The sequence below is a fragment of the Polyodon spathula genome, chromosome 8 (assembly GCF_017654505.1).
Source record: "Polyodon spathula isolate WHYD16114869_AA chromosome 8, ASM1765450v1, whole genome shotgun sequence".
NCBI lineage: Eukaryota > Metazoa > Chordata > Actinopteri > Acipenseriformes > Polyodontidae > Polyodon > Polyodon spathula.
Genome location: NC_054541.1, coordinates 10,151,889 through 10,179,867, shown reverse-complemented (window position 1 = coordinate 10,179,867; position 27,979 = coordinate 10,151,889). Strand labels below are relative to the sequence as shown.

Genomic DNA, 27,979 nt, shown 5'->3' with positions numbered 1-27,979 from the left:
GACTCTTGTTGGTCCTGGTTTTCCAGGCGCAGTTCTTGTATTCGTCAGTCGGGAGTGCGGACTGTGTTATCCAGATGCTGAATGTCTTGGTGCCTTTCAGAAAGTTCAGCCCACTTTGAGAGTCCCCCCTTGGTCTCAGTGCTCTGCCCCACTCCCTCCCCTCTTTCCGTGTGTAGCTTGAGCTCAGCCCCTTCAGCTGGAGACTCGGGTTTATCTGGATACAAAGTGAACGCATTCAGGAGGTCTGAGCTGCAAGGTGACGGAACGGTCCGTCTAAAACAGGGAGGAGAGAGAGAGTGAGAAGGAAAGAGAAAGGGGGAGCCGTTTTTTAAGTTAAAATCAGTGCTGAGAGGACGGGAGCCATGGCTACTTTCTCGGTTCTAGGGCTGCTCTTTCTTTGTCAGCTGTTGACCCCTTCCTTAGCCCAGGTAAGTGCTGAATATCCACGCAGGGTCTAAATGGAGAAGGAGCACCCGGAGCGCAATTAGGCGCAATATACTCATGGCAATAACTTTTTGAAGGACATTGTGAATTTCTCGGTCACTAATATCCTGCTTTTTTTTCTTAAGGGATTGTTTTTGGGATGACTTGATTTTTAATGTATTTCGTTTCTTGATGGAACGCAACATTTTTCAGCATAAAGAAAGGGTTCGTATGTTCTGTATGCACATTACGCATCGTGTTCAACCTGCCACCATGCGATGTTTGGCACAAGTTACGCTTTTGACGCTCACCAAGGTGTTTAGCAAGTTTATAGTAATCGAATTATGGGACTGGATTAAAGTTTCTGGTGATATTGAGAGAAACTGCACACTGTTGAAAACACCTGAATGTACAGTCGGCTTACGTGTGGAGCAATGCGTTATAGTTTTAAATGGTGGACTACAGCAGCAGCGAGCTTCATTGTAATTGCTGTCCTTGTCGTTTTCTGAATAAACTGAGAAACTGCAGAGTTCTTATCCAAGTTTTCATTTACACATATATATATATATATATATATATATATATATATATATATATATATATATATATATATAGATAGATAGATAGATAGATAGATAGATAGATAGATAGATAGATATTACATGCAAAGCCTGTACAGGCAGGTCTTTCTAATGGTACACTTTTTTTTTTTTATTCCAACATTCGAATGTGAAGGAATGTTTTGCATCCACATTCAGGACTCTGGAACGCACCTCTCCTGGAGAGACCGGTAGCCACTGTACAATAACACCTTTGTTCATTCAGCTTGACGGCTGGGAAGTTTAAACCCATAGGAATCACAGAAGCTCCATTTTCCTATGCCTTGTTTATTTAATACTTTCTGTCTCCTCGACTGGACAGGCACACTGTAATGTATTTATTTTGTATCAGACCATGGTATTTGTTGCATATTGTACATTGGTCCATGTAGTATGTTACATTGGGACAATGTTATTTAAAGTGCCTCAATATAGCCCACTTTACTGTTGATTTGCGTATAATGGTTGCTAATTCTGCACTGCGAGATATTTCCGTTCTACTATAAACCAAATACTACTTTATGTAATATTTGGTTTATAGTGTAATATCCGTTGTTAGCAGGCAGTAAAATTGCTCAGCTTGTTGGAGTGTTCATGAAAATCTCTGTGTCGCCTTTTATTTTGCGTTAGGGCAACACACAAGTATTAAACACTGCAGAATTTAGTCCGTTTTTTTGTTTTGTTTTGTTGGTTTTTTTTTTTTTTTTTTTTTTTTTTTTTTTCCTATTTTGTAGTCGGTATTTATTCCAGCTAAACTAATGCTGCTTTATAACTTCTGGTTGTATAGTAATAATGGTGATTGGCATATATTATGGTACTATATTTTATTATATTCTATTAAAACAAATGTAGTTTATCGATTGAGTTAAATTAAGTAACTTGATATTACAAACAAGCGTTAATCTTAGTCCGCCTATGAGCGATGGTGGTAATTGAAAGCAATACAGTGTAGTACAACAAAGAATAATTTATTCAACGCCTCTCATGTCACCTCAGGCGATACTATAACAAGCAGTATTACTTTTCAATAGTAGCAATGCAATTTAAAGATCATACAACAAAGTTAACATGTTGTAGCCCAACATAAAAACAAAGGCTAAATTAGCCATACACAGACTTCTCAACGAGTTTACTAATCTGTCAAGTAGCATACCGGTATCAATTAAAATAACCCGAGATAATAAGATTCATTCCGTTCTAATCAGAATATCCCGATCAATATGAAGCACGTCGCTGATTGTATCGGTTCTGTATTTATCTGCCACAGAGACCCGGCCCTCGAGGACCAGTCGGACTGCCGGGACCCCCGGGACCCCCAGGGAAGCATGGCATTGATGTGAGTGTTCAGTGTGTGAGAGAGAAGGAGCGCGTCACTGGCTCGGCTTGAGAAGGAGGAGGGGGTGGAGAGACGAGGGTAATAGCGTATTTGCTATTACTACAGCGGTTACTAGTCCCGACACCTCACTGCTTCCGTTTAATTGTGGATATCATTAGTACTGTTACCTAATTACAAAATAAAAAAGTACAGTTCGCATATTACCTAGTATTGTATTATTATTATTATTATTATTATTATTATTATTATTATTATTATTATTTATTATTATTATTATTTAATTAGTCATTTGCATATGACCTGGTACTTCATTCTTGTACTTTTATCCATAATTTCTGCATCTCGGCCGATTGTTGAATTCTTATCTCACAGCCCTCACACAGCCTCAGTGATAATAATACACATATATAATACAGAGCTTTTGCTGTTATATCAACTGACTGTCCAATAAAAGGACACTATGTAGAGTCCAGCATCCACTTCCAAGCACCATTTCTATATTAATATATATTAATTCAACATCTGTATATTTTTCTAGGCGTACAGACAAATATATCATACAGTACAATGCAATGCAATGCAATCTGATCCAATCCAATCCAATCCAATGCAATGCAATAAAATACAACATTGCCTTATGTAATGCCTTTCATATTGGAACTATATTGTGTTAATGTACAGAACTGTGAAATATACCGGACAAGGCAGTTACTGCTTTTCATATGTTTATGAATATTGTTTATTATAGACAGCTGTGTCTTCTTCAGGCTATACAAATCTATTAGCATCTATTTATTTATTTATTTAACAAGGTGTCACAAAAAATCATATTGACTTTGATATGTTTTGGGGTACTTGCATTATGATACCATCACCCATAGAAGGATTCATTTATCAGAATGTGTTAAACACGTGGTATTTCAGCTCTAAAATGTAAAAATCACTATACACGTTTCAACTTGCATTTTGTATCCAATAACTAATTACCACAGGAAAAAAAAATGGTTTACCAAAATATTATTATTATTATTATTATTATTATTATTATTATTATTATTATTATTATTATTATTGTTGTTGTTGTTGTTGTTGTTGTTGTTGTATTGCATAGGACAGTAGAATCATTTTGATAAGTTTCATATTTGCTTGAACATTTAGTTTGAAATGAGAAGTCAAGTAACCATTGCACAGCAGGGAGAATAATCAGACTGTCTCAGAGTATTATTGCAACAATGAACTCCACAGAAGTTATTTTTCTTTCTTTTTTTTTTAACAAGTTGGGAAATCTCCTCTCATTCTCGATCACTATCCCATTGGGCAACTGAGCAGTTTGTCACAGGCTGTTGCTTAGGCTCTGCCCAGAAAAGGGGTGACAAGTCCCAAACCTCTGCCCCCCCCGCACCAGAATGAAATATCCACTATAAACTGTCCTCAGGGCATCAGATGATTCAAGGGCATTTGCAAAGCACTCCCACCTTTCATTTCCCAAGGTCTACACCGCTCCAACATCAGCTCACCTTGACCATAATCCAACCTCAACCAACACCAGCCCTAAATCCAAACCCTAACCTGATCCCTGACCCTAACCCTAACCCGTTAGCATCATCTGATGCCCTGAAGACAGTTTCTAGTGAATCATCTGCTGCCCGACCGGCACACACTACTATGGAAACCCAAAAGTCTGTTCAGCCAATCAGCATGGAGAGTCGCATATGCAAATAGCATAAGGCAGCATCAGTCACAGGAGCCCACCTGCAGCCAATCATAAAAACTTTAAACACTGGAAAGATTAACAGAGGCATGATACGGTCTGGCATTGCTGTCAACAGACCCTGCCCCCTGCCAGCACTCCGAATTCCTAAACGTTGGCCTGGCTGTTTGTCTTGACTCAATAGATCATTGTGTTGGAGGGTATATACTCCCCCCTACTGATCTGACCCATTAAAACAACCCAAGTGGATGAAACTAAATATCTACTGTCTAGTCAAATGCCTGTCCTATTGTAACAATTGCGTTTTCAACTATAAATACAGTGCAGGTAACTGTGTGAGTGCTGCTCTCAGCAGAGCCATAGGAGACACTAGCATAGCCATAGGAGTCACTTGCAGTCAAGACAAATGCATTGTTGTTTCTAATGTATTTATTTATTCATTTATTTGCTTATTTTACAGGGAAAACCTGGTCCTCCTGGTCTCCCTGGCCCAGCAGTAAGTATTTTATAAAGTGTTGACCTGAAATATAGGTTTCCCAGTGTAACCTGCTGTGTTTCTGGATTGACATACTGTAGCTATTCTTTAGGGTCAGGGTTCAGAACTCCTTTGCTTCCGTAGAGACTGTCCACTCCTTAGCAACCATTGTTTAGAATTTTCTCTGCTCTCTAGAGAAATGCTCTATTATCATTTTCTTCTGATCTCAAAATACAAGGAATGGCACAGGGTCAAACCAAACAGATTCCAGACAGGATCACGTGTTGATATTGTATGGGTTTGTTATTTGTGCTAGACAAATTGTTGGCATCTAAATGTTTTCCATGTAGATTTTCAAGGCTAATGCAGTTCTGATGTCAGTATTTTAAAGCAGAGCTAAAAACCCATGAGTTTAATTCTTGTGGATAGGACCCTGTATCGTAAACGCCACCAGCAGCAAGGTTTCTCACATTTTAGCGCTTGCATGTTGACCTTACCAAAATGTCTGCCAGAAGTGCTGCATTTCCCCTGGCAGCCATTGTGGTGTGGTCCAATTAAAATGCAAATGCAAACAACCAGAAGCTTGTGTGATTATTCTGAAGGGTTGTTGCCCCAAGTTTTAAAAATAAAATCTCTTAATTTGTATCTTACCATTTTTTGGGGTGTGTGGACAAACTACAGTGAGAAAAGCAGACGCTGCTGTTTGGCATCCTTTAGTCTTGGCTGAACTTGTGTATGTTCAAGTTAAGAATACTTTAATTCACCTCCGAGAGGCTGTATCATAATTTTTCCTGAGAGAAAAGAAACTAGAAGTACAGGTGCACGAATATCACTCCCTTACAGTATTCTACAAATCAATAAGATTAGTGATGACTGTGTGTGTGAACAGGTGTGATTCTGTGATGTGTTTTAGGGACCTAAAGGAAAAGCCAGTCCTGCAGGAGGAGCGGGACAGCCTGGGTTACCTGGTCTTCCAGGCGTCGATGTGAGTACTCCACTTTTATTTGGTTTAATTCTGCTGCTGCTGTCATTACATTTGGGTTGTAATTGAGATTTGCAAACAAGCACTATACATTATCAACAGGTCCTTTATCATGTGTTAGATATGACAACCGGTATACTATCTGTGTCCTGCATGTGTAGAATATTAATTTGTCCATCGGGTGGCACTATGTGCTATGCATAAAAAAAAAACCCAAAAAGGTAAATAAAAACACGTTAAAAGGTCAGTGTTTGTTTTTTACCTAAAATATTACTGAACACATCTTTCAACACTAGAGGATTGCTAAAAATAAATTTTAATCAAACCATTCATACATGAACATCTGGAGAACAGATCCATTTGTATCTTTATAACTTTAAAAATAGGTGTTATGTGCAAACACCTGAGTAATGGGGAGTGACAATACTTTGGGAGCAATTCTAAGATTCTTCAGGACATGTGGAAGTTCTACAGTTGGAGTCTGAGGGAGAAGTGTATACAAGAGAACACATACTCTATCCTGTAATCCTTTCCTGTTGAGTGCAGTGCTCCCCCTGGTTTACAGTACATGACACTTCAGTACATTATATATTGAAGAGTAAAGTAGTTATCTGGGGGGGTTTCTTAACTGGCAATGTTAAGAATTTTGAAGAGTAATGTATCCTTTTAAGAGAGCTCCCTGTCAAGTTATGTTTCTAGAGACCAGTGAACCCATGGTTCACCAGATAGAGGTTTTCACTATTTATTAAAGCAGAATTCTGTGTCGCCAGTCTTTAATATGAAGATATTTTCCATTTTCTTTGTGCATGAAAATCGTTGCAGACGTCAGCATCTTCAACTTGAATAGACACATGCGTCACAAAGAAATACAGCTAGGCTATATAAACGTCCCAATTATACATCTGTAGTTTAAATATATTCTAAAGATTAACGAAGCCCAACATTTATTAAGGATTCGTGTACATGATCCATTCCAGAATATGTGACTGCTGAAAGAATTAAAACCTAATCGAATGTGTTTGCAGTAAACCTCAGAGCTGTTTCTTTTCCTCCAGATGGTTGATGTCTGCTCTCTCTCTTGTAGGGTTTAACAGGTCAGGATGGCATTGCAGGTAAAGATGGACCCCCTGGACCCAGGGTAAGTACTTTCACACAAAACTAGAGCCATCATTAACAGACAAGCCCCTCACCATTACTTGCATCCACTGTATACAGTGGAAGAATTGACATGCAGACAGGTGAGCAGATTCCTCCAATTACCCCCAGGTTTTGACAAGCACCTAGAAGGAATGTCCCAACCAAGTTTCACAATTAAATAAGCTTTTTGAAACTTTAAGTTTCATCATCACTGGATAAGCAGTTCTCCAGATAAATGTACAAATGTTAGTGTGACCCACAGCCAGGTTGTGAGACTGATAGATAGGCAGTCCCCATACACCCCCAGATTGTGAGAAGTAATTAGGAATCCACTGAAGTTACTAATGGTATTATGAATGCATTTGAAAGGTAATTTATTGCTATAATGTATCATAGTTGAGTGTTTGAAACAAACCCGCTATTAGATTTTAAAACACTGGGTCAATCTGTAAGGTTTATAACTGTAGATGTTAACATTAATAAGTTTCTCTTCTTAAAAATGATGCTTTGCAAAAAAATAAATAAATAGATAAGTTTGACTTGTGAATGAAGTTACAACACAGGAATATAAAATCAATTTGACATTGTTTAATTGAAGAAGTTTGTGAAAGCAGAGTGGTTAGCAGTCAGAGAACTCCTTCACCATGTGTTAGGTGCTGGTATGTTTGTGCAGGACTCTCAGGATGGATTTGTCAAGCTGCTGCTAGCTTTTAGTTGGATTCTTTTTTAATGAGGGCCACTTTGAATTGCATGTGGCTTGATAAGGTGAAGGGCTTCTTAAGCCTGTCTGAATTGTGCACGCTTACTGATAAAGTCTGGAAATCTCACAGTTTTAACACTTTTGCTTTAAGACAGCTGCTCATTCCACAATGCAAATAACTTCTCTTATTATTGTTACTTAGAACTGTTATTGTGTATAGATAAGAAATGAATGGAACAAAACTCTTTCTGCACTGCACCGTACTGTGAGACCTTATTTCAGGTTTCTAGTCATGGCTGCTAGACCATGTTGACACGATGTATGTACATGGACTATAGTACTGTATGTAAGGGCCTGCCACTAATTTCAATGTTGCGTGTTGTCCTGCAGATGACCCAACACAACTGGGGAATCATTATCCTTTTATCAGCTGTACCAATGTAGTGTTAACCCTTACTGTATTCTGATAATACAGATAGGTACAATGTATTCCTCCTGGGAAATTCAAGTTGTTAAGAAACAATTAAACGGAAACAGCTGGAAAGTGTTCTAAGAAAAATTCCTAAATGACTTTTTACCTCCTAAGGCAGATCAAAAAACACTAGAGAGAAGAAATGAAGGCATTACAAGGTGACAACTTAGATCTGTCTTCGCTATTTGTTCCACACTGAATTTTTTTCATTGATCTAAACTATTAAGATCTGCCACTGTTCAAATCCTTAAACTAGATCCAGTGTCTTTCCAGTGCCTTTTCTTTGAACTCTTGGGTCTTTAAAAGGGGCACTGATGACCCAACACATGGGTGTTAACACATTGAGGAATTTCTCATGAGCCCCCCCCCCTCCCCTCCCCACACACCTCGAGTGAAAACAACAGCACAGCCCTGCAGCTAGCTCTCACTGTCACTGCTGCTGTACTGTCCAGCTTGGTTTTCACAGGTAAATGAAAGAAGACCATGTTCCACTTTGGTGACACCAATAATAACCTGTGTACCCTTTGCCTTTATTAGTAGCTTTTATTATTATTTACTTATTGGTATTAATGCTGTGCTCTCTGTTTCTTTCAAAGGGGGAAGAAGGGCCTGCAGGGCCCGGAGGACCACCTGTAAGCATTATTATTATTATTATTATTATTATTAGTAGTAGTAGTAGTAGTAGTAGTAGTAGTAGTAGTAGTAGTAGTAGTAGTAGTAGTAGTGGTAGTAGTGGTAGTAGTGGTAGTATTGTGTTATTGTATCATTGCGTGGGTCACATTATAGCTGTCATTAACTACCAAATTAGCTTTTCACTTGTAAATCTGTTGTCCTCTGTTGGGCACATCTGTTTGGAGTTGATTGGTTCTAAGTTCAGTTCACAAAATGTGTTTAATTAAGAGCAGGAGACTGTTTGTGTTAAATGTCCAATGAAGGACAGCACACATGTGTCTAGGACGGAACTCGCTGTCAACAAACACATGCCTGAAGCACTCAGGTACTTTATGGTAGTGTGTATTTAAAAAAAAAGAAATCAGAATTAAAGCTGACATTTCCTTTTTGACAGGGAAGGGGGAGACCAGGACCTCCAGTGAGTTGTTTTGTTTTTTTTTGGGGGGGGGGGGGGGGGGGGGGGGGGGGTTGGTACCAGCAGTTGAATTTAATTTTCAGAGTCTATATGATGTTATGATACTAAGACTATTTTTTTTTAATGTTTTTTTTTTTTTTTTTTTTTGCTGACTCTCTAAATTTATGCTAATGTCAATTGAGTCAGTAATTATAGGACAGTTACCTAACTTTAAATCCTTGATGTCTAGATCTTAACTACATTTGATCAAAAACAAAATAGCATCTTGAAATGAACAGCAGCAACTGTGCCCTGACCTTTGACCTGTATCTGTTTTAGTGTCATTAAAATTGGTAAACAAAAACAATGAACCGGTCTCTACATTCTACAAAAAAAGTGTTTAATTATGTATTTACTTATTTACTTATTTATAAACTCTTTAGGGTTCAGCTGGGGCAAGTGGACTTCCAGGCGGGTTGGGGCCACAGGGGCCAATGGTGAGTTCTGTTTAATGCTGTTTTTGTTTTTATTATTTATTTTTATATATAACTCTATATCTTTAGTGTATTCTACATATTGCCACATGTATCTCCTCTACATCTACTACTGACATCTGCTGGGAGGAGAAGAGACTGGAACAGATGCTGCATTTAGTTGCAGCTACAATATGTAACACATTTTTGAGAAAATAAATGTTTGTGTTAACACTGCAGTAAGATCATCAACATTTTATATAAAATAATCGATGATAAATAAATCTAATACTAATACAGTAGAACGCACCCCCCCACCCCCCCACCCCCATTATAGTTATATGAAAACTGGAGACATCACATGCATTCAGAGGGGTATGAAGAGATTGATCCTTCTTTTGTTCTTGCAGGGACCTGAAGGACCTCCTGGCCTTTCCGGCCCCCCAGGCCCTCCTGGACCTCCAGTACGTTTTATTTCATTTTAAAATGTTTTGCATTATAAAGATGTAGCACACGTTTACTTCTCAGTAAGGACTGGCCACACAATCAACTCACTGCACCTCAAACACAGGTTCATTTGCAGGCAGAGCAGCAGTGGTTGTACAGTCCGGTATACCTCAAGCCTAAAACACCTGTGTAGCAGCCGGTAACATAAGTGAGGACAGGCAGGCAGACTTCTTACCAGCAGCCGGAGTGAAAAAGACAGAGAGCGCCCCAAGCTGGGGATTGCTTATATAACACTGGAAAGATAAATAAAGTGGGAAGGATGTTGACTTCTTCCACAAAACAGAATGGGGAGACCAGTCATGGGTGTTGCAAAATCCAAGATATAGAGTAAATATAGACCTTCAACATGAGTTAAGTGCCGTGTGACAGTGACAGTCCATGTACTGGTTACTCACAACACAGACTGCAATATTACAAAAGCTTAGTGTATACCGTACATTAATGCCACCTGCTGGACATTTAACAGGTTGCAGAAAAAACTATTACTCAAACAACAAACCACACACCAGAGTGCACCAAAACAGTCACACTATCCAGTGCATTAGAACTATAACTTTTAAGAATAATATCACATAAGCACGTGTCACAGCAATACTTATTGTTTGCAAAGGCAGCTCCTAAGAAATCTCCCAGCTGCTGTTGAACCATTCCCTGTGTCTCCTAGTCACCTGAAACCATGCAGGCAAAGCTGAGCAGGCAAAGCTATTTAAGGGTTTCCTGTTACTATAGGATATTACTTTCACAAAGTACAATATTCTTTCATAACAAATAATCGGAAATAAGCATAGCACATTGAACTCAAGATAAGGATTATAGTAGCACTAAAGGAATCTATCAGTCCTTTATTGAGTGTCATGTTGGTAGTGGACAGATTTTGAAAAGGGGAGGTCTTAGACACTTATCACAAAGTAATGCCCGCAGATAAACAGCAGTGAAAGATTAGTTCACAGATCACACGCAGCACTGTCTCTGCAGGCCGAGCGGTATTTTATTATCTTTATCCATTTCAATGTATTTGCAGGTATTTATACTTGGATAGTATCTACCAGGCACTGCTGGGTTTTAGAAGGAAAACAACTGCTGGCATATGAATGCGGCGTCATATTAATTACATTGCAAATACACAGCCTGCCTAAAAACAGTCGAATCACAAAAAAATGCTGATTTCATTAACAAATGTATATATAATTGTTAATAACCACACAGCCATATGCAGTAGTGCTGTGTTATTTGTGTAATTAAGTGTAATTGAGAGTCACTTAGCTTAAAGCTGCACAGAATCACCATATTATCTAAAGTGTTACACCAGATTTCATTAACATTTTCAGTTTTATAATTTAACTAATTTGTGTGTGTTTGCGGGTGAGGAACAATTTACCAAAATTAATTCAGATCCAGTTAGGCTGTGACTGCCAAGTTGCTGGGGACAGTATGTCAGATTGGATCATTACCATAGAAACCAATTAGCTGATGTATCTTAATGAGATTAGCAATCTGTTCCCTGCAACTCGTCCACAAAACTTACAATACTCTCCAAGTTCTTTTCCTTAAAGCGTGTGTATCAAACCAAATAGACCCTACCTGTCATGCAACACCCTTGACTATAGAAGTCTCAAAACTGCAGTTTCAGAAGAAAGATGGCATCACAACCAGGCTTTTTCCTTCATTTTAAAACATCTTAAAAAGAAAGTCCTCAGTTTTGCTTGTGTCCCTTCAAGGAAATCTGTTATACTTGCACTACCTGGATCCTCCCACCTCAGCACTGTGCTGAATCGAAGCATCTTACAGGCTGCAAAGCCTGTCAGTCATTAGGCGAAGGAGCAGGTTGGTTGCTAACAGGAAAGGTGGCTCTGAAGGGGTGGGGACAGTTTCACTCTCCAGGTGAAATGACCATAAAGAAGGTTCCATAGTATCAAGTTTTAAATGAAAAGGCAGGTTTGCTTAAGCATAGATTTCTGTCACAGCTGGGATGGAAGGACTGGTAAAGTTTGCCCTAGAAAGGTCTTGTTGAGCTGTGCCACTGCACAGGGATCTCCATGGCTCTGGAGGTGCTGATCTATCTTCTCTGCTTTTAGGGCCTCCCTGGAGCTTTTCCTGATGGCAGTGGAGATGCTCTGGTAAGCATTTATTAGTATTCTGCAAAATGGAAGTGTAAAACCTTCACTGTAGTGTAATTTATTTATTTAATTGTAATTTATTTTGTACATGCTTCTTTAAGAAATTATTAAAAGTGTTAATTACATTCTTTTTTAATAAGGTATGGCCTATAATTCAACCAAATACTTGGGTTACAGCTGGAGATTATTAAAATAAATTAAACAAAGGAACAATGATCGATTGCACCAAAATGAAAATTTGATTAAAAATCAATAACTGACTTGAGCAAGTAAATGATGAAAAAGCAAAGAGGATTTAAATGGCATGTTGTTAATAGCAGTTCTTACTCTTTTATGATTTAGTTTAAGAACTAATTGTACAAAATTTGAGCAGACAGAATCCAAACTGTGCCAGTTGACATCTCTTATAATAATAAGACTGTTACACGATTAATCCCTTCTAGTGCAGGACAGGGGCCCAACTGCCACTAAAGGGAAGGTGGCAGTATACAGGAACAGGGGGCATTTCTGTAAACTACAAAACATGGAAACGTTACCAGTGGAAGAGTTTCATTTTTAAATGCCCTTATAAATGTTTACCATAGTAAAAGCATTGGAAAATGTAATAAAGCACAGCGAAAGCATGGTAAAGCCCAGACAGGTAACGTACAGAAAAGCATGTTAAAAACCTTGGCAAACCATGGTAAACTATGGTAAATGCATTGTGTAACACTATGGAGAAGCTCTCTCATCCAGTATGGACTTATTAAAGCTCACCCATGCTTACTTTCCTGTTCAGTTGATCTAAACCAGCGGTGTCCAAAGTTGTCCCCTTCCACTCCTGGTCTTTGTTCCAACCCTGTTCTAAATCATTTTTGAACCAGTTAAACCTGCATCCCAACCCTGAAGTAGTTCATTGTGTACCTATTAAACCTGGAGTGGAATAGCCCTCCAGGACCGGGACTAGACACCTCTGATTTTAACAGTGATGGTTGGTACTACCACCATCATTTAAATCAACAGAAAAAAAACAAATGTATCAATATATTTCATACAGAAATTCACCAATGAGACTTGCATGCAGTGTTAAATGTTTGATTTTCATAGCCTTGGTGCAAATGTATAATGTCTCAGTGGCAGTAAGTAGACCCGCTGATGTTTACATCAGTGGAATAGACCCCTGAGTCCCCGGCAATGCTGAACTCCAGCTAGCAAACGCCATGCAGTCCTTCTTAACTGGGCCTCCTAAACAGGTCAACTAAGGCCCCTAGCACAGAATGCATTGTGGGACCGGCTGAGGAGAGCTGCTCTATGTGTTCCATATTTCAGAGAAGTTTCAAAGTTAGGAATGTTAGAGAACGTCGCCCTTAATATTCTCAAGGTGTTTGTTTCTTTTTGTTTTAAATAAACAGGTGCTACGTTAGCTGTACAGCTAATGCTTAGGGATTTGGTTTTTTCATGATAACCTGTAAGGACAGCGATTCTATTTCTTGACTTTATTGTGCGGTGTCTTTCGACAGTGCCCTGCTATCTGTCCTCCAGGCCCCTCTGGACTTCCAGGGATGCCAGGATTCAAGGTAATGAACAGGCTGCTCACTTTCCTTCATACTGACATCAGATCATTCACAAAACTTAGAAACACGTTTAAAAAATAAGGATCCTGGAACGGGGCTGAATGAGTTGGTTGACAAAGCCTCAGAGTTATTAACTGGTTAGCTGGTTATTAATTCCCCAGAAAATACCCTAGTGCAAGGTTGTTTTTTGTAAGCCATATCATTTTTTTAAATGTTTTTTTTTATTATTATTATTATTATTGTTATTATTATTATTATTATTATTATTATTATTATATATTATTATTATTATTATTATTCATAGCAAATCTGGTGGTTAAATGTATTTTTCAAGGATTTTAAAGATTTCTTAAAATCGTAACAAAATCTTTAGCAAGAAGACTACAGACCATCATTAAAAAAAAATAAATAAAAATCCACCCCAATCAGATAGGATTTATTAAAGGTGGATGCTCCACTAAAACTATAACACATCTAATGGCCTATGTCTCTAAATTCACATGCATCTCCTTTGTGTTACAGGGTCACACAGGTCACAAAGGTGACAAAGGAGAACCTGGAAAGGATGGATCAAAGGTAAAGATAACAACACTGCAGTCAATAGAGTTGATAAGTGAGAGTGGGTTGTGTTGTTTTATACAGTGGTGCATAACGGATCAAGGCTCAGTACTCCTGATTTCTTTCATTACAGGGCGACCCAGGTCCCCCGGGTCCACCTGGCATCCCAGGAACTGTTGGCTTACAGGTTTGTTTGTCCTTTTTTCATTTGGATTGCAGCTCTTGCAGAGCCAAAATGCTTCAATGCCCCCAACAGAAGCATTTAGAACCAGCAAACTGAGAGATTCCAGTGATTCTGAATCTCTGTTAAGTGGTAAGCGAGGCAAGGACAAGCGTTGTGTCAAACCCACGATTTCTGTTTCAATCAGGGGGTGGTATTGTTGCAATGTGTCGGATAAACCCCTTCTATTTAGTCTAGTTCAAGTTGTGCTACTGGGGATGGTGGACATCCTTAGAAAATAAAATCTGTGCTGTGTTTTTACAGATAAACTGAAATATGTGAAAAATACGTTGAAGTAATGTTTGTTTGTTATCCTTTAGGGGTCTCGAGGGTTAAGAGGACTGATGGGCCCAATGGGTGCAGTCGGCGACCGGGTAAGTAAACCTAGACTGTAAACTCAAAGGAATATTCATCTGTCCTGTGCAATGGTTTTTTATAATATTGAAGGGCCACCTATCTATAGCAGGGATGTCCAGTTAGATAATGAATTACTTCATGGTCTTGGTGAAGCTTTACTTGGTTCAATTAAACAATTTAGAACAGAGTTGGAATAAGGACCAGGACTGGAATAGCCAACTTTGACCACGCCTGGTCTATAGTGATGATTCCCCAGTGTTTTCCTCTTTTTATTTGATTGGCAGTTGATAAGGACCTGTTTCATACAGTATTGTTTTTTAAAATGGATTTTCTGTGAAATGTATTGTTGCTATTGTTATATATTAGGACAGTGTTACAATCAGTATGCAATAGGGTTTGCTTCCTGTTAATAAGACGGGTATTGTGTCTTTCATTCAGGGTCGGCCTGGTTTCCGTGGTAATCCTGGCAATGCTGGAGTCATTGGGGCAACAGTAAGTGTGTTTTTATACACAGAGTCAAAACAGCGGGCAAGGAAAAGGAAGAGGTTTTTAACTTTAACCCGGCCTCACCCACCAGAATAGCTATGAAAAGATGAATAAAGAAGGAATGAAATAGAATCAGTGAGGTCTAAGTCTGGTGCCTGGGCTTTGGAACGGACCGGGTGTATTGATGCAAGGGTCACGATATGATGTGCGGCAATATTCTATTTTTTTTTTTAAGGAAAGCCCTTGAAAATGTTTTAATAATAATAATAATAATAGTTATTTTAATAATAGTTATTTAAGTCACCCACACATGGAGACAAGAACAAATGAAAATGGACGTCCATATAAACTTTTTTTTTTTAGTTTGCTGTATGTAGAGAGAAAGTCAAAAATAAGGCCCTGTCTGATGGATTGCATTTAGCAGAGTTGTGCTGCTATGGTGAGGTCCTGTATACTCTACAGCAGTACCCTGGGATGTACTGTATTCTATGGTGATCCCCATTGTTCCATTTTTTTCTTTTTAACAATTCCAGGGTGACGCAGGAGAGAAAGGACCAGAAGGATATAAAGGCCCAAAGGGTGATATTGTGAGTAAAATGATACAATACAACCCCACTACATATTGAACGTCTTGTGAAGTCACACATCATCAAAACAAAATGAAAGTTCAAATATTTAGTCATTTTTATATAATAAAAAGTGCATGGCATTAGTTTAATCACAATTCCAGTAAAGACCACATTGTTAAAAATGATATAAAATGATCAGAGAGCAAATAAATACGTTGCCTTACACACCTGAAAACACCAAGCCAGAGTGACATGTTTTCTTGCAGTCTGGAGCATTTTACCTGTTTATTTTAAGATGTTAACTTATAAAGACTATAATATAATAATACAAGAATTATAATATCTTAAAAGAACATTATTCAGCAATATTGTAGCTGAATAATATTTACTCCCCTATCAGAGTTAGAACCCATTTCCATCATAGACTAATACTGTCATGGGTGCAATGCCACTCTAGTAGGTATGACTTTTATCACAGTCATTCACGCTGTGCTTTATTATTTTCCAGGGAAAGCCCGGAGCCAAGGGAATGCCAGGAAGAGCTGGAAGTAAAGGAGAGCCTGTGAGTTGCAACGGGAACGATGCCTGTCACTGGACGGCTGTTTAGTTGGTAGTAGTGACAATATGCAATCATTAATGTAGTCACCTTTGTGAGTAACAATGGGCTTCATAGTGATATTTCTTTAACATGCTGTTCACAGTCTTGATCTTAAAATCAAAAAGGTGTTACCAACTATTAAGTAAACCCAATGGTAAAAACCCCTGTCATCTAGATGCTAAAGCCAGTGGCATTGGGTATCTTGGGTGTAGACATTCAACCCCATGGCTCACCTGAGTGATGTGAAGAAGAGGGGTAACTCTATATCTTCCAGTAGGACAATGACAATCCGATAGACAGCATGTTCATCTTAGTTTGTTCTTTACTTTGAAGGGTATTCCTGGACGAGATGGAAAGGACGGGACACCAGGCACTGACGGAGACAAGGTTGGTAACTTTTTCTTTTTTAAATAGACAGAAATATGATTTCCTGATCATGTGTACATTATATATGAATACGCATGGTTTGATGTAAGCGTGTTCTGGTTTTATTAGTAACAGTGTTTCTCTCCGTCACCAGGGGGATTCTGGACGCTCAGGAGTCCCAGGGGAAAAGGGACCCAATGGCCTTCCTGTAAGTGTGCCTGGTAGTGTGCACCGATGTAAAGGACTGTCTCAATTACCACCATGTTGGTGCTTCCATAATCGAATGTCATGCTGTATTATAAATAGCAATGTGTAAGCCTGTGAATACCAGTAGTGTCACACAAATCCATAACACAGAGCCAAAACTTACCAACTTTGAAAAGCAAGGTCATGTACAGTATTTGAAATGAAATGATACTGAAGTACTGGGGGGGTGGCTTTTAATGGGAGATCTTGTGGAATTGGTGTCAAGAAAGGGGTTCTGATCAGCTGGCATGATCATTGAGATACAATCATTAATGTGGCAATCCAGTTGAAACGACCTCTGTGAATCTAATGAAGGTTAGCGCTGTTGCTGATGTGCTGGAATACAAACGCACAGACCTGACTTGAAGAACAGGCTTGTACGTGCCAGACGTGTGGTAATGATGCATCATCCAATAGAAATACAACACAGATTAAAGAAAGAGTGACAGATATAATGTCAAAAGAACAAGCTTCTTCATCAGCAAATGACACCGATTAGAATTCAGCAGATATCCCACCCACGGACACTTATGTTCAAGACAGCCTGCAGAGGAATACAACATGGAGCGGCTTGCCTGTGGGGATGCTGGACTGTTCTATGGGCTGGCTTGCACTTCGGGTATGAATGAGTCTAACTGGCAGGATAACAACACAAGCAATTTTGTGAAGAGGTTCCTTCAAGACGTCAGTGGTTTACCGGACTAGGAAAGAGCATCAAGAGGCCTCTCACACGGACTCCACAGTGTCCAGATTGAACTGGAGCAATGGTTCCAGGATTCACAGCTGACCCCAAGGTGTTTCCTAGGCAAGAAGATACCACAAAAAACAGCATTCCAAAAACAGGCTGATTTTGTATTCACACCATTGTAATGCAAATGGTTGCCCTAAAATCTGTTGACTGCACTGAACCCAAACAAGTGTTCATATATTTTAAAATCCAACCCATGTATTTAGTCAAAATGCATGATAAATAAAACTGCACGTTTTAGGTTATGTAGGTCAGTGACATGTGTCTATTTCATTTAGTTTAGCTTTACTTCACAGTATATAACTGGCTGTTAAAGATGCTATATAACCACTATATAATCTTCATTTTTCTATTTTTTTTTTATTTCAGGGATTACAAGGAAAGGCTGGATCCAAAGGCTCTAAAGGAGAGAGTGTAAGTAACACAAAGGGTGTGTCCCTTGTGTGTAAACAAGCTCTTTAATCATCTTTGAAATGTCATAGACCAGATGCTGTGGCATGGAATAAACTGTAATTTGTGCTCAGCATAGTGTGGTTTTATTTGAACTGTTATCTGGTTTTTTGTTCTTTTATTTAGGGTGATCAAGGGGTGACGGGAGACACTGGTCCATCTGGAGAGCCAGGTATTCCTGTATGTATCTGACGGGTTTTATAAGGTCTTTGGGCCAACCATTAGCACTTCATAGTCATAGGGGCTGGGGATATCCATTGAGGGATGTGCTCAGAATAACTGACCGAGTGAAATGTAGTTTTTCTGAGGTTAGTGGCGAGATCCCCAAAAGAAGCATGGTAAATGTATGTGCTGTTAGTGGGAGAGCACACTCACCACTGCAAAGGGAAGCTCAGGGTTCAAAAAACATAGTACTGTGCACCCATCTTCCAACCCCCACATGGTGTCTGGAAAGATTTGAGAGGGCATTGGCGTTAATTTCCAATGTTTCACAAGAAATCCACTTAAAAAACAGCATACCATGCATTTCTCTTTTTGAAGTATTAGGGATTTTCTTGTATTTATTGCATCTTGTAAAGCACTTTGTGATGGTGTTCCACTATGAAAGGAGCTATAAAAAATAAAGATTGATTGATTGACTGATTGATTGATATCCACCTAATGAACATCATATCTACATAAAACAAAACTGAAATACTGTAATACAAACCTACTAAGGCTGTAGCTGTTTTTTTGTTATTACAGTAGAGGTGTGATTATCTCAATGTTCCCTCCTGATCAAGTTTTTTAAATAGCCCCTATGATATGTGTTCTTGAGTGATTTCAGTGTATCTGAATGGTCCTGGGTATATATCATAAAACACACTAGCATCTTTGGATCTACTAGAAATCATTTCTGGGAGCATTGTTATTGGACTCTTCGGTCAAATGACTCATGTGGTTATTTGTTTGTCTTTATTCAGGGAGAAATAGGTATTCCTGGAGAAAGGGGTGAGGCTGGACCTAGAGGAATAGCAGTAAGTAAGCACATCAGAGCTCCATAATAGCATGTTACCTGTTCACAGGGACAGTATCTGACGTCTGTGTGGTCAAGAGGTCAGAGCAGAGCTCAGACATTACTGACTCTCTGAGTGGGACTTAGAGAGTGTAGCCCACTAGTGAGATCTGCCAACTTTGGATCCCTGCCTTCACATCCCATCTCCACTTTACAAGATATGGAAATTTTTGACTTGCTTGGTAAAGTGTAGCTGTATGGTGCAAAGAGAAGCTGTTACCTGAAAATAAACACACATTTGTCAATATAGGGTCCCCAGTGGCTCGCCTAGTAAAAACCCATCACTGGGTGAGTCGTGCAAGCAGGGTTCAACTCCTGTTGGCACTGAGTTGGCGATCTTGGTTGGGGGGCACACTGGGAGAGCTGGATTGGCACCTGTGCTGCCTCTGCTTTGGGAGTCAGTTGGCTGAAGATTGTATACCACACTTCAGTGACCCTTCACTTAGTGAACCCCACCAGTCAAGCTGGAGACCTCCGAAATAACATGGAAATTTGAGAAACTGTAACGTAATTTGGAAACATTGCCAATTTGTTTAGCACAATACAAGATGGTCTGTTGATTGTTTTAAGGCTTTACAAATATCAGGATGCAAAACTCGTGACAGATAGTCGAGATGAGAAGTAATTCAGCAGGGAATGTGGAAATGCTCCGCTCCACTGTGTTTTCAGTGGCTCTCCTTACACAAGAGTCTTTGTCTAGAGTCCATGGGGAATGCCAGGATATTTAAGATCTTCCATCGGCTATGGGGATTCCAGGAATAGTTAGACTGACTGTTAACTGAAACCAGCATAGAAATCGAATAAAACACTGTGCCATGTTGGGACAGCTCTCCAAAGTGGATTTTATAAAACCTGACACATATAATGTGAATCATCAAATAGATATATTTGAAAATGGGATCTCTCTACTGTTGGGATTAGAGCTCCTCTTTTCCTGTGATATGGAGACAGCATAGCCGAGGCAGCCTGTCACCAAGCTGAGTGACTGATTCCAATCAATTCAAGCTGACTTTTTATAATTAAAACCAGCACCTTATGTCAATGAAAGCACTTGTCATACACAGCAATAGCTATATTTCAAGGGTGCGTCAAGTGTACTTGGAGACTGTGTTTCAAATCTGTAGACATCTTTCAATTAAAGTACCCAGAAAATAATTATTTTGCTAAATGGCAAGAGAAGCGAACCTGCCCAATCCTCTTGTGTTGGTTTATTATTAGCATCTGTACCTCTGGAAATAATCTATTTCCATGACAGCACATTGGTCCCCTGTTGCTAATGCACACCTTGGTCTTGTGTGCACAGCATGGCAGGGTTATGTGAGTGATGGATTGTCTTTGTTCAGGAGTTCTGCTCTTCACTGGATTGTGCTGTGTGTTTATTTTTCCTCAGGGTGGGATCGGTGCTCAAGGAGACCTCGGACCTCCTGGTGTGAAGGGTTTCCAGGTCGGTCATGCTTTGTTTGTGACACACCGAACTTTACAGCAGAGTTTTCACTGTCCCATTAAACAGACCAAGCCAGTACAGGTGCTGTCAGAAACACATCATTCCAACACAAGATGGTGATATACCAGCATTATTATCCCCTTTACAAACCAAAAGGTAAACACTAACACCTGACAAGGGAGGTAAAAAGGGTTGGTTTAAAGCAGTCATGAAAATAACTTCATTTGGATGAAAATGTCACAAAGTCTAACAGCTTTTAATGGGGTGAGTCACAAACAGGATTGCTAATAATATATTAATATATCTGATACAGTTCTAGATTGTTTTCTATGTGTTTGCAGGGAATTAAAGGTGGACTTGGGGACCCAGGTTTGCCTGGACCGACTGGAATCCGAGGAGATTTTGGTGAGAGGGTGAGTCAGACACTGCACTTTCTATTAACTCCTGTGCTCTCCTCCCACACAGAAAACACTTCAGCATTGACACAAGCCTGTCAGAAAGTACAGTGATCTCTCTATCATCAGGGGGAGCTAAGTAAGAAGTAATGCACTTCAATTTAAATGGCACAATATTTTACTGATAAATGGATTGAAATGGTAGCCGAGATGCAAGTCAAAGCTCTCTGTATCATCTTGGATGGATTTCTCTGCAAACAAATAAAGCACTTTGGTGTGACTGTTCTGTAAAATTACTAAATAAATAGAAGTACCATTTACTTTTTTTATCAAGTTATTTCCACTAGTGAAGTGAACACTGTGGATCACTTGCAAAAGTAAGAGAGTCAGGCTGCTTCAGAGCAACAATGAGCTCTCTGTGTAAAGCTGTGGGAGCAGATTCAGCATGGTCCTTACACACAGACAGCCTTTAGTAGGGTTTGCTTCAACATGGAGCCAGCACAGGAAAACCACTCCATTCGCCCACTGGAGGTATTTCTTTGAGTGGTAATCCCCATAATATATATATATATATATATATATATATATATATATATATATATATATATATATATATATATATATATATTATATATATATATATAAACAAAAATAGTTATTTGTACATTTTGTCTTGTGCCTCCTTCAGTGTACTATTTAGCTTAAACATTTCTCCATGTCTTACAAGTTTTACCTTTGGATTCTGATTGATCGTTTGGATGTTATAGCTATCATTAAACAATCAGCTGAATACGACCTGGAAGGAGGTAATGTCGGTTAAGTTAATCAATGTCTTGTACAGCTGGGACGTAGGCCAGAGGCACTCCAGGACTCTAGTTTGGCTACGTTTTTTAAATCCTATTCCTAAACTAATTTTGTTGCTCGTATTTTGCTTAAATAAGCTGTTTATCTTCTCACGGGGCAGTCGAGGTCAGTGGTACATGATGTCTGGAGCTCCCCCTGCTGCCTAAATTAATTAATTGAAAAATGTATCATCATTCAAGCGCAAAATGTTAAATATCCATAACAATGACATCACTACAAAAACATTTTCTACCTTCTTCTAAGTATAGAGACAGATTTGGGACATATGAGAACAATTGTAATTTTTGATTAGGAATACAATAAAACATTTTTTTTTGATTGAATTGGTATGAGCCATTATTGTCCGCAAGGCCTGAGATGAGCCTATATAAGGAACACACACATGATTAAAAGGTACTTTTTTAGCTCACCTTGTAAAGAGCCCTAGAATGCTTATAACTATGAAATATGGATTGCTATGGAGTACAACCTGTCCATTAAACAAAAATATCCAAGAATAAAGTGGTCTGGTTAGAGCAAATAAAAAAATATTCCTATACATTGTGAAAGGGTATTTCTATGTTCCAGTAATATATATCAATACGATGAGAAATCTTCTACCTTATGTAAATAGACCTAATACCAAGGAATACCTCGCTGCCTAGCTGCCTTCCTGTACACTGTATGTTTTTAATATGGGGGGAGGGGGTCTCATGGCATGCGCTCTGACTCTGAATGTAGAACAAAGTGAGTCTTTATATCAGGTTTGCTCGCGCTCTCTCTCTCTCGCTCTCTCTCGCTCTCTCTCTCCACACGTGTGATTGTTCGCTTTCTCTCTTCCAGGGTCCAGTTGGAGCATCAGGCTCCAAAGGTGACACGGTAAGAAAACTTTGAGTTGTTGACCTCACTCACCTTTTGCCAGTATTTGTACATTTCGATTCACCCAGAACTCAAAATAGGATTGTCTCAAAACCAATTGGCAATCCTTAATAAAACTATCCCCTAGCCAAATGGCATAACCAGTTACAATGACTCCCAATAAACACTTACAGCACACCAATTAAATATTGAAGGATACTGATCTGTTAGCAACTTTGTAGGCTAAAAACGTCACATGCAAAGAAGATATGTAATATTTATCTCCTGATTTATTTCCCCTTTTAGGGTATTGCTGGCAGTGATGGACTCCCAGGAGATAAAGGTGAACCGGTATGTAAAATATCTTGCTATAATAGTAAATGTTACAAAAAGTTTGCTCCCTAAACCTTATAGTTGTTAGTAAGCTGATTGTGAACATGGTTTCACCAGCAATCGGCTGTATTCGCGAGTTAGTAAACGTGTTGTGGTCCTATGCATTATGAATATGTCATTATTACAGTGGCTTATTATCCCCTGGTGTTGTGGATCACTGGCTTTTGGAGAAGTACAATATGAGTGTAACTGCTAACATGGCGGGCAGTTAACTCAGACTTGGGTTTCAGCAATACAAGGAATGGTAATATGGGTTCACAGCATTTGTAGTTCTATTATAGGGTGACATGTAAGGCTAATTGCAAATCCAGTGCCAGTGAAAATGATTTTCCAGTACAAAATGACTATCTTTCACTTGTTAATATGTTTATCGGTTATCAGCATTTTTTATATTCTTTTCTCAGGGTCCTACTGGTCCAGTTGGTCAGAAAGGAGAGGTATGTTTTTATTTAAATTTGTCACTGATCTGTCAAGTAAACCGTCAGGAATGTCACAAAAAAAGTATTGTCCCATAAACCTTGTTCAAAAGAAAAGAACAAAATGTCTTATGAAAAAGTGAAAACTGCTTTGGAAATCAGATTTCTAGTATAGTGAAACTATTTGGTATGCCTCAGAAATGATTAAGTACTGACATTGACTTATCTTTAATTAACTTTACTACAATGTTATTACCTTTTATAATATAATATCAGGCAGGAAATGCTTCCCCACGTACATTATGATAGAAAGTATAAACTGTATGTCAAGCAAGCACTGAATGAAGCATTAGTGTCTCCCTGCTGCCCTCTTGTGGTGCAGAGGTAGAAAGCAGAATACCAATTAATGAAGAAATTACACAAGGCTCCAGAGCAAATTTCAGGTTTAACTCGATGAATTGCTGTAATGAATTGGTGTTTCAGCTTTATTAATGCGTGTTCCAAGTCTCAATGGGAAATCAATTACAATTAATGCTGCAGAGCTGAAATGCAACCCAATTAAAGTAATTACTTCAAGCACACTGATGTGTCATACTGCTGTGCTTCACACATTTGATTAGTTTAAATGAACCTCATTAATTAAGTTCTTTAAAATATAGGAAAGAAAAAAAAAAACACGCTTGACTTTATGAATGCCCTTAAAGCTGTAACAACACTTTTAAAAAATCGTCGGCACCAAAACCAGCCTGTTTGTAACATGCTTGTTGTTTTTACGCAGACCGATATAAACGAAAGACCGATTTTAGACTAAATATTATAATTGTAAATTTGTTAGATTTGATAGCTATGTGCACTACAATCCATAGTTCATTACAAATAAAATAATTAAACAATGTATGTTTAAGTCCTGTTCAGAGAAATGTGTATATGTATTACTAATACTGGAGGTTAACCCTTTTATCAGTGGTTAAACATGCACACACTGACGAATGTGTTCTGTTCACGTTTAGGGATCTCTGGGGTGTTTCGTCTTCTGTACACTGTGGTGATTGACATTCGCAAAAGTCTTTAACATGGCAGAAAGATCAGCTCAGTGCTGTTCCCAAATGAGCTAACACATAAATACTTTAGGAGTGAAAAAAATATTCCCAATATAGTTTGTGTGTGTGCCTGTAGTTAAGTACAGAGCAACACAAGTACTGCTAGCCAGTATGTTTGTTCCTGCATAAACATCTATAGCACGTTATACTGTTGGGGTGTTTGTGGAACCAGCTTGGATTTAGAAAAGTGTGGTGAGAGTTTGAACAGGCTAGTAAACAACAGCAAAACATTCCTTTTCAGATGAGTCAAAATCTAATTTTTCCAGTTCATGCCTCTTGATTTCTGATGTTTGTACTCCTGTCCAGATCGGATTCTCTGTCAAATACACAAGTCTGTGTGTTAGCAAACCACTGTACAGTCACTACAGAAGATGAGAACTGATAACCAAATTAACAGTTGCCGTCAACCAGGACTGGAATGCGGTTGTGGCTGTTAATATTAAGTGAAATTTAGTGATTCCTTCAAAACAAAACACTGCTTACTTTTTGAATTCTTGTAAATGCGTTTTGATTAAAGTGTTATCTAAAGTGCTTTATTTAAATGAAATCAGTTAGCCACCACTATCCAGTTCCATAGTTCCACCAGCATTGCTACAGTTGTATAGTTTCTGATTTTGTTTTGTCATTTTACAGTCTGGGAAACTTGGCGAGTTGGGACCAAAAGGCTTTACCGGCCCTCAGGGGTCTATTGGAGCAAGAGGGGCCCCTGGCAAACCCGGCGTCATGGGCTTCCAGGGCGAACAAGGTCTTGGCGGCATTGCAGGGAAAACTGGGGTTCCTGTGAGTAAACACCCCGAAACATCTCTATACCATGGGCCTAGCTCTCCCCTCTTTGAAGGGAGCCTCCCTTATTTTGATATACATGCTTGGAGGTGGTACTGTGTGAAAAATCTGAGGCCTCATAATATTTAATTACTATACCGGTGTCTTACACAAATATAGAAACAGTGCATGTTGCTGTTAGTGTGATGCAACTGTTTTTATTCTGCATCAAAATCTAGTAATACAACAGGTAAAACATGACATCTTCAGCTCAGTGAACACACAGAGATACAGGTTAGTAAACCACTTTTATTTATATCCCCAAACCTGTATTAAAGAGCATGGATGGAATTGTTTTTTTATTTATTTATTTATTAATATAATCCTTTTTCCTTTCTAGGGCAAACTGGCAAGTGAACAGCACATCAGGGAGTTATGTGGCGAAATGGTCAATGGTGAGAATTAATCCAAAATTTTTCTCAATATTTTATACACCAGTGTGTCGTTAATTGCTTACCAATGGCTGCATGAACATCACGAGCCACAAAGGTACAGTATAGATGTTCTGATATTTCACATTTGGCCATTTCTTATTTGGGATGTGAAACAAAACTGCAATATTGCATATATTACATTTCATGTCACTTCTGCAACAACTCATTGCTGTTCATGTGAAAGTCTGTGTGACAATTTCTGATAATAATGACTGTACTTAATAATGGCTTTGTTAACCTATTGGTCATGGGCAACCCAAGGTAATCTGTGCTCTAAGAAAAAAGCAATTGACATTAAATGACACATTTCTTGAGACTTTTAACAATATAAAAGCAGGTAACCCTGGGGTTACACTGTTACTACATATAAATGTCTTGTATAAATTTGAATGACTTTGCTTTCCCTTCAATTTCAGATCAGATAGCCCAGTTGGCTGCTAACTTGAGGAGACCACTGGCTCCTGGCATGGTGGGTCGCCCAGGTCCTGCTGGGCCCCCAGGACAGACTGGCGTTACTGGCTCAATAGGGCATCCCGGAGCCCGCGGACCGCCAGGATATAGAGGACCTCCAGGGGAGCTGGGAGACCCTGGCCCCAGAGGTAAGAAAGATAGGAGCAGGAAAGAGGTAGTACAACTGTACATAGAAACAGCACAGGAGGTATCCAGGCTTACTCCACATAACAAACAATAAATTGGTAAAAACACACAGTAAAGCATGGTGAATTGTAAAATTACTGTCGAAAGGTATCATATTGGGAAATGTTGATTTGTTTCTATCCCCCCAACAAGGTGACCTTGGTAACAAAGGAGACAAAGGATATATTGGCAAAGGTATTGATGGCCCTGATGGAGACCAAGGGCCTCAAGGTAGGTGGAAAGCAACAAATAATGTTTTATTTATCTGTAGATATTAAAAATCTTTGCACTGTTATAATGGTCTGAACTAAAAAAAAAAAAAAAAAAAAAAAAAAAAAACTAAAAACAAGTATTTATATTAAGCGATAAAATTGTATAAATACAGCTCTGTGTGTCAATATGGATTTTAATGCACATCAAAACTGGCTTCACAGGGTAAAAGCACAGCCACGTGGTGTGCGGGGTGCAAGTGAGATAGTCCTTTCTGCCCTAGCTGTAAACCATGTTTTCTTGTGCTTAAAGGGGTTCCTGGTGTAGCTGGAGTTAGTAAAGATGGCCGTGATGGTGCTTATGGTGACCCAGGCTTCCCTGGCGAGCCTGGAAGAGTCGGCTCAACCGGGGCTCAGGGAACACCTGGAATCTGTGATACATCAGCCTGCCAGGGACCTGTCGCAGCTGGGAAATCAACCAACCCCAAAAATCATTAAACTGGGTGAAATCAGGCAGAAAAGGAGAGAAGTGACTATTTAATAAGACAGTGGGAAGAAAGGAAGAATTTAAGGCTCCTCCACAAGGCAAGTGGAGAGAAGCAAAAATATAAAGAGCACATGAACAACATTTCAGGTCCCTTAACAACCAAATAAGTCACCTATGAATGCTCTACTAAAAAGGTGCTAAAAAGACCATTCTTGAGGGCTTTTTTTTTTTTTTTTTTTTTTTTTTACAATATTTTTCAAGCTTTTGTTTATTTTTTTTTGGTATAATAAACTCCTACCCCTCCCATCCCTCATGAAACGGAAGCCCTGCTACTTTCAACTCTCTCTGAACGTATTTGCAATAGTATTAGAGCTTGCATTTTGTGTCGCCTGTTTGTGGAATCCTTAACTCTTCTTATTATGAGTTGTGAAAGCTTACCTCAAAAAAGAATCTCCCCAAAAAACTATTTTGTAATACTATTTCTGTACAAGAACTTTAACTCTGTGAAGGGGCTTTGTATATATATATATATATATTAAGAAGAGGGTACAAGTATTTTGTATAGTTCCTAAGTATATCTTAAATAACATCACTAGCTAAACATTGTGACTTTGTTTTTTTGAACCCCTGGTTTTTTTATTACTTTTTTTGTTTAATACTGCAACAAATCTCCCTTTTAAACGTGTAAAGAAATAAAAACATTAAAAATGTCTGTGTGGATGCTGCAGCAAATATTACT

General features: G+C 38.8%; 1 protein-coding gene across 1 annotated transcript; it reads left to right on the top strand.

Moving 5' to 3' along the window:
* The first annotated feature begins 63 nt into the window (after positions 1-63).
* LOC121319353 (collagen alpha-3(IX) chain-like) lies at positions 64-27,952 on the top strand. The gene is made up of 32 exons (XM_041256709.1): positions 64-428; positions 2,290-2,358; positions 4,530-4,565; positions 5,458-5,529; positions 6,611-6,664; positions 8,432-8,467; positions 8,902-8,925; positions 9,345-9,398; positions 9,785-9,838; positions 11,957-11,998; positions 13,498-13,554; positions 14,074-14,127; positions 14,243-14,296; positions 14,650-14,703; positions 15,125-15,178; positions 15,706-15,759; positions 16,250-16,303; positions 16,673-16,726; positions 16,860-16,913; positions 18,069-18,113; positions 18,276-18,329; positions 19,112-19,165; positions 20,594-20,647; positions 20,989-21,060; positions 22,729-22,764; positions 23,050-23,094; positions 23,541-23,573; positions 25,286-25,432; positions 25,815-25,869; positions 26,325-26,507; positions 26,698-26,775; positions 27,067-27,952. Exons 1-32 carry the CDS (start codon positions 363-365, stop codon positions 27,249-27,251), a joined length of 2,037 nt encoding a protein of 678 aa, XP_041112643.1. The 5' UTR covers positions 64-362; the 3' UTR covers positions 27,252-27,952.
* Positions 27,953-27,979: the final 27 nt, after the last annotated feature.

What these genes read in the sequence shown, in the direction of transcription:
- LOC121319353 (XM_041256709.1), top strand. Translation starts at nt 363, where the DNA reads ATGGCTACTTTCTCGGTTCTAGGGCTGCTCTTTCTTTGTCAGCTGTTG. An exon ending in CTGGTCTCCCTGGCCCAGCA is followed by an intron (nt 4,566 to 5,457) that starts GTAAGTATTTTA and finishes GATGTGTTTTAG; the next exon opens with GGACCTAAAGGAAAAGCCAG. An exon ending in AAGGCCCAAAGGGTGATATT is followed by an intron (nt 15,760 to 16,249) that starts GTGAGTAAAATG and finishes ATTATTTTCCAG; the next exon opens with GGAAAGCCCGGAGCCAAGGG.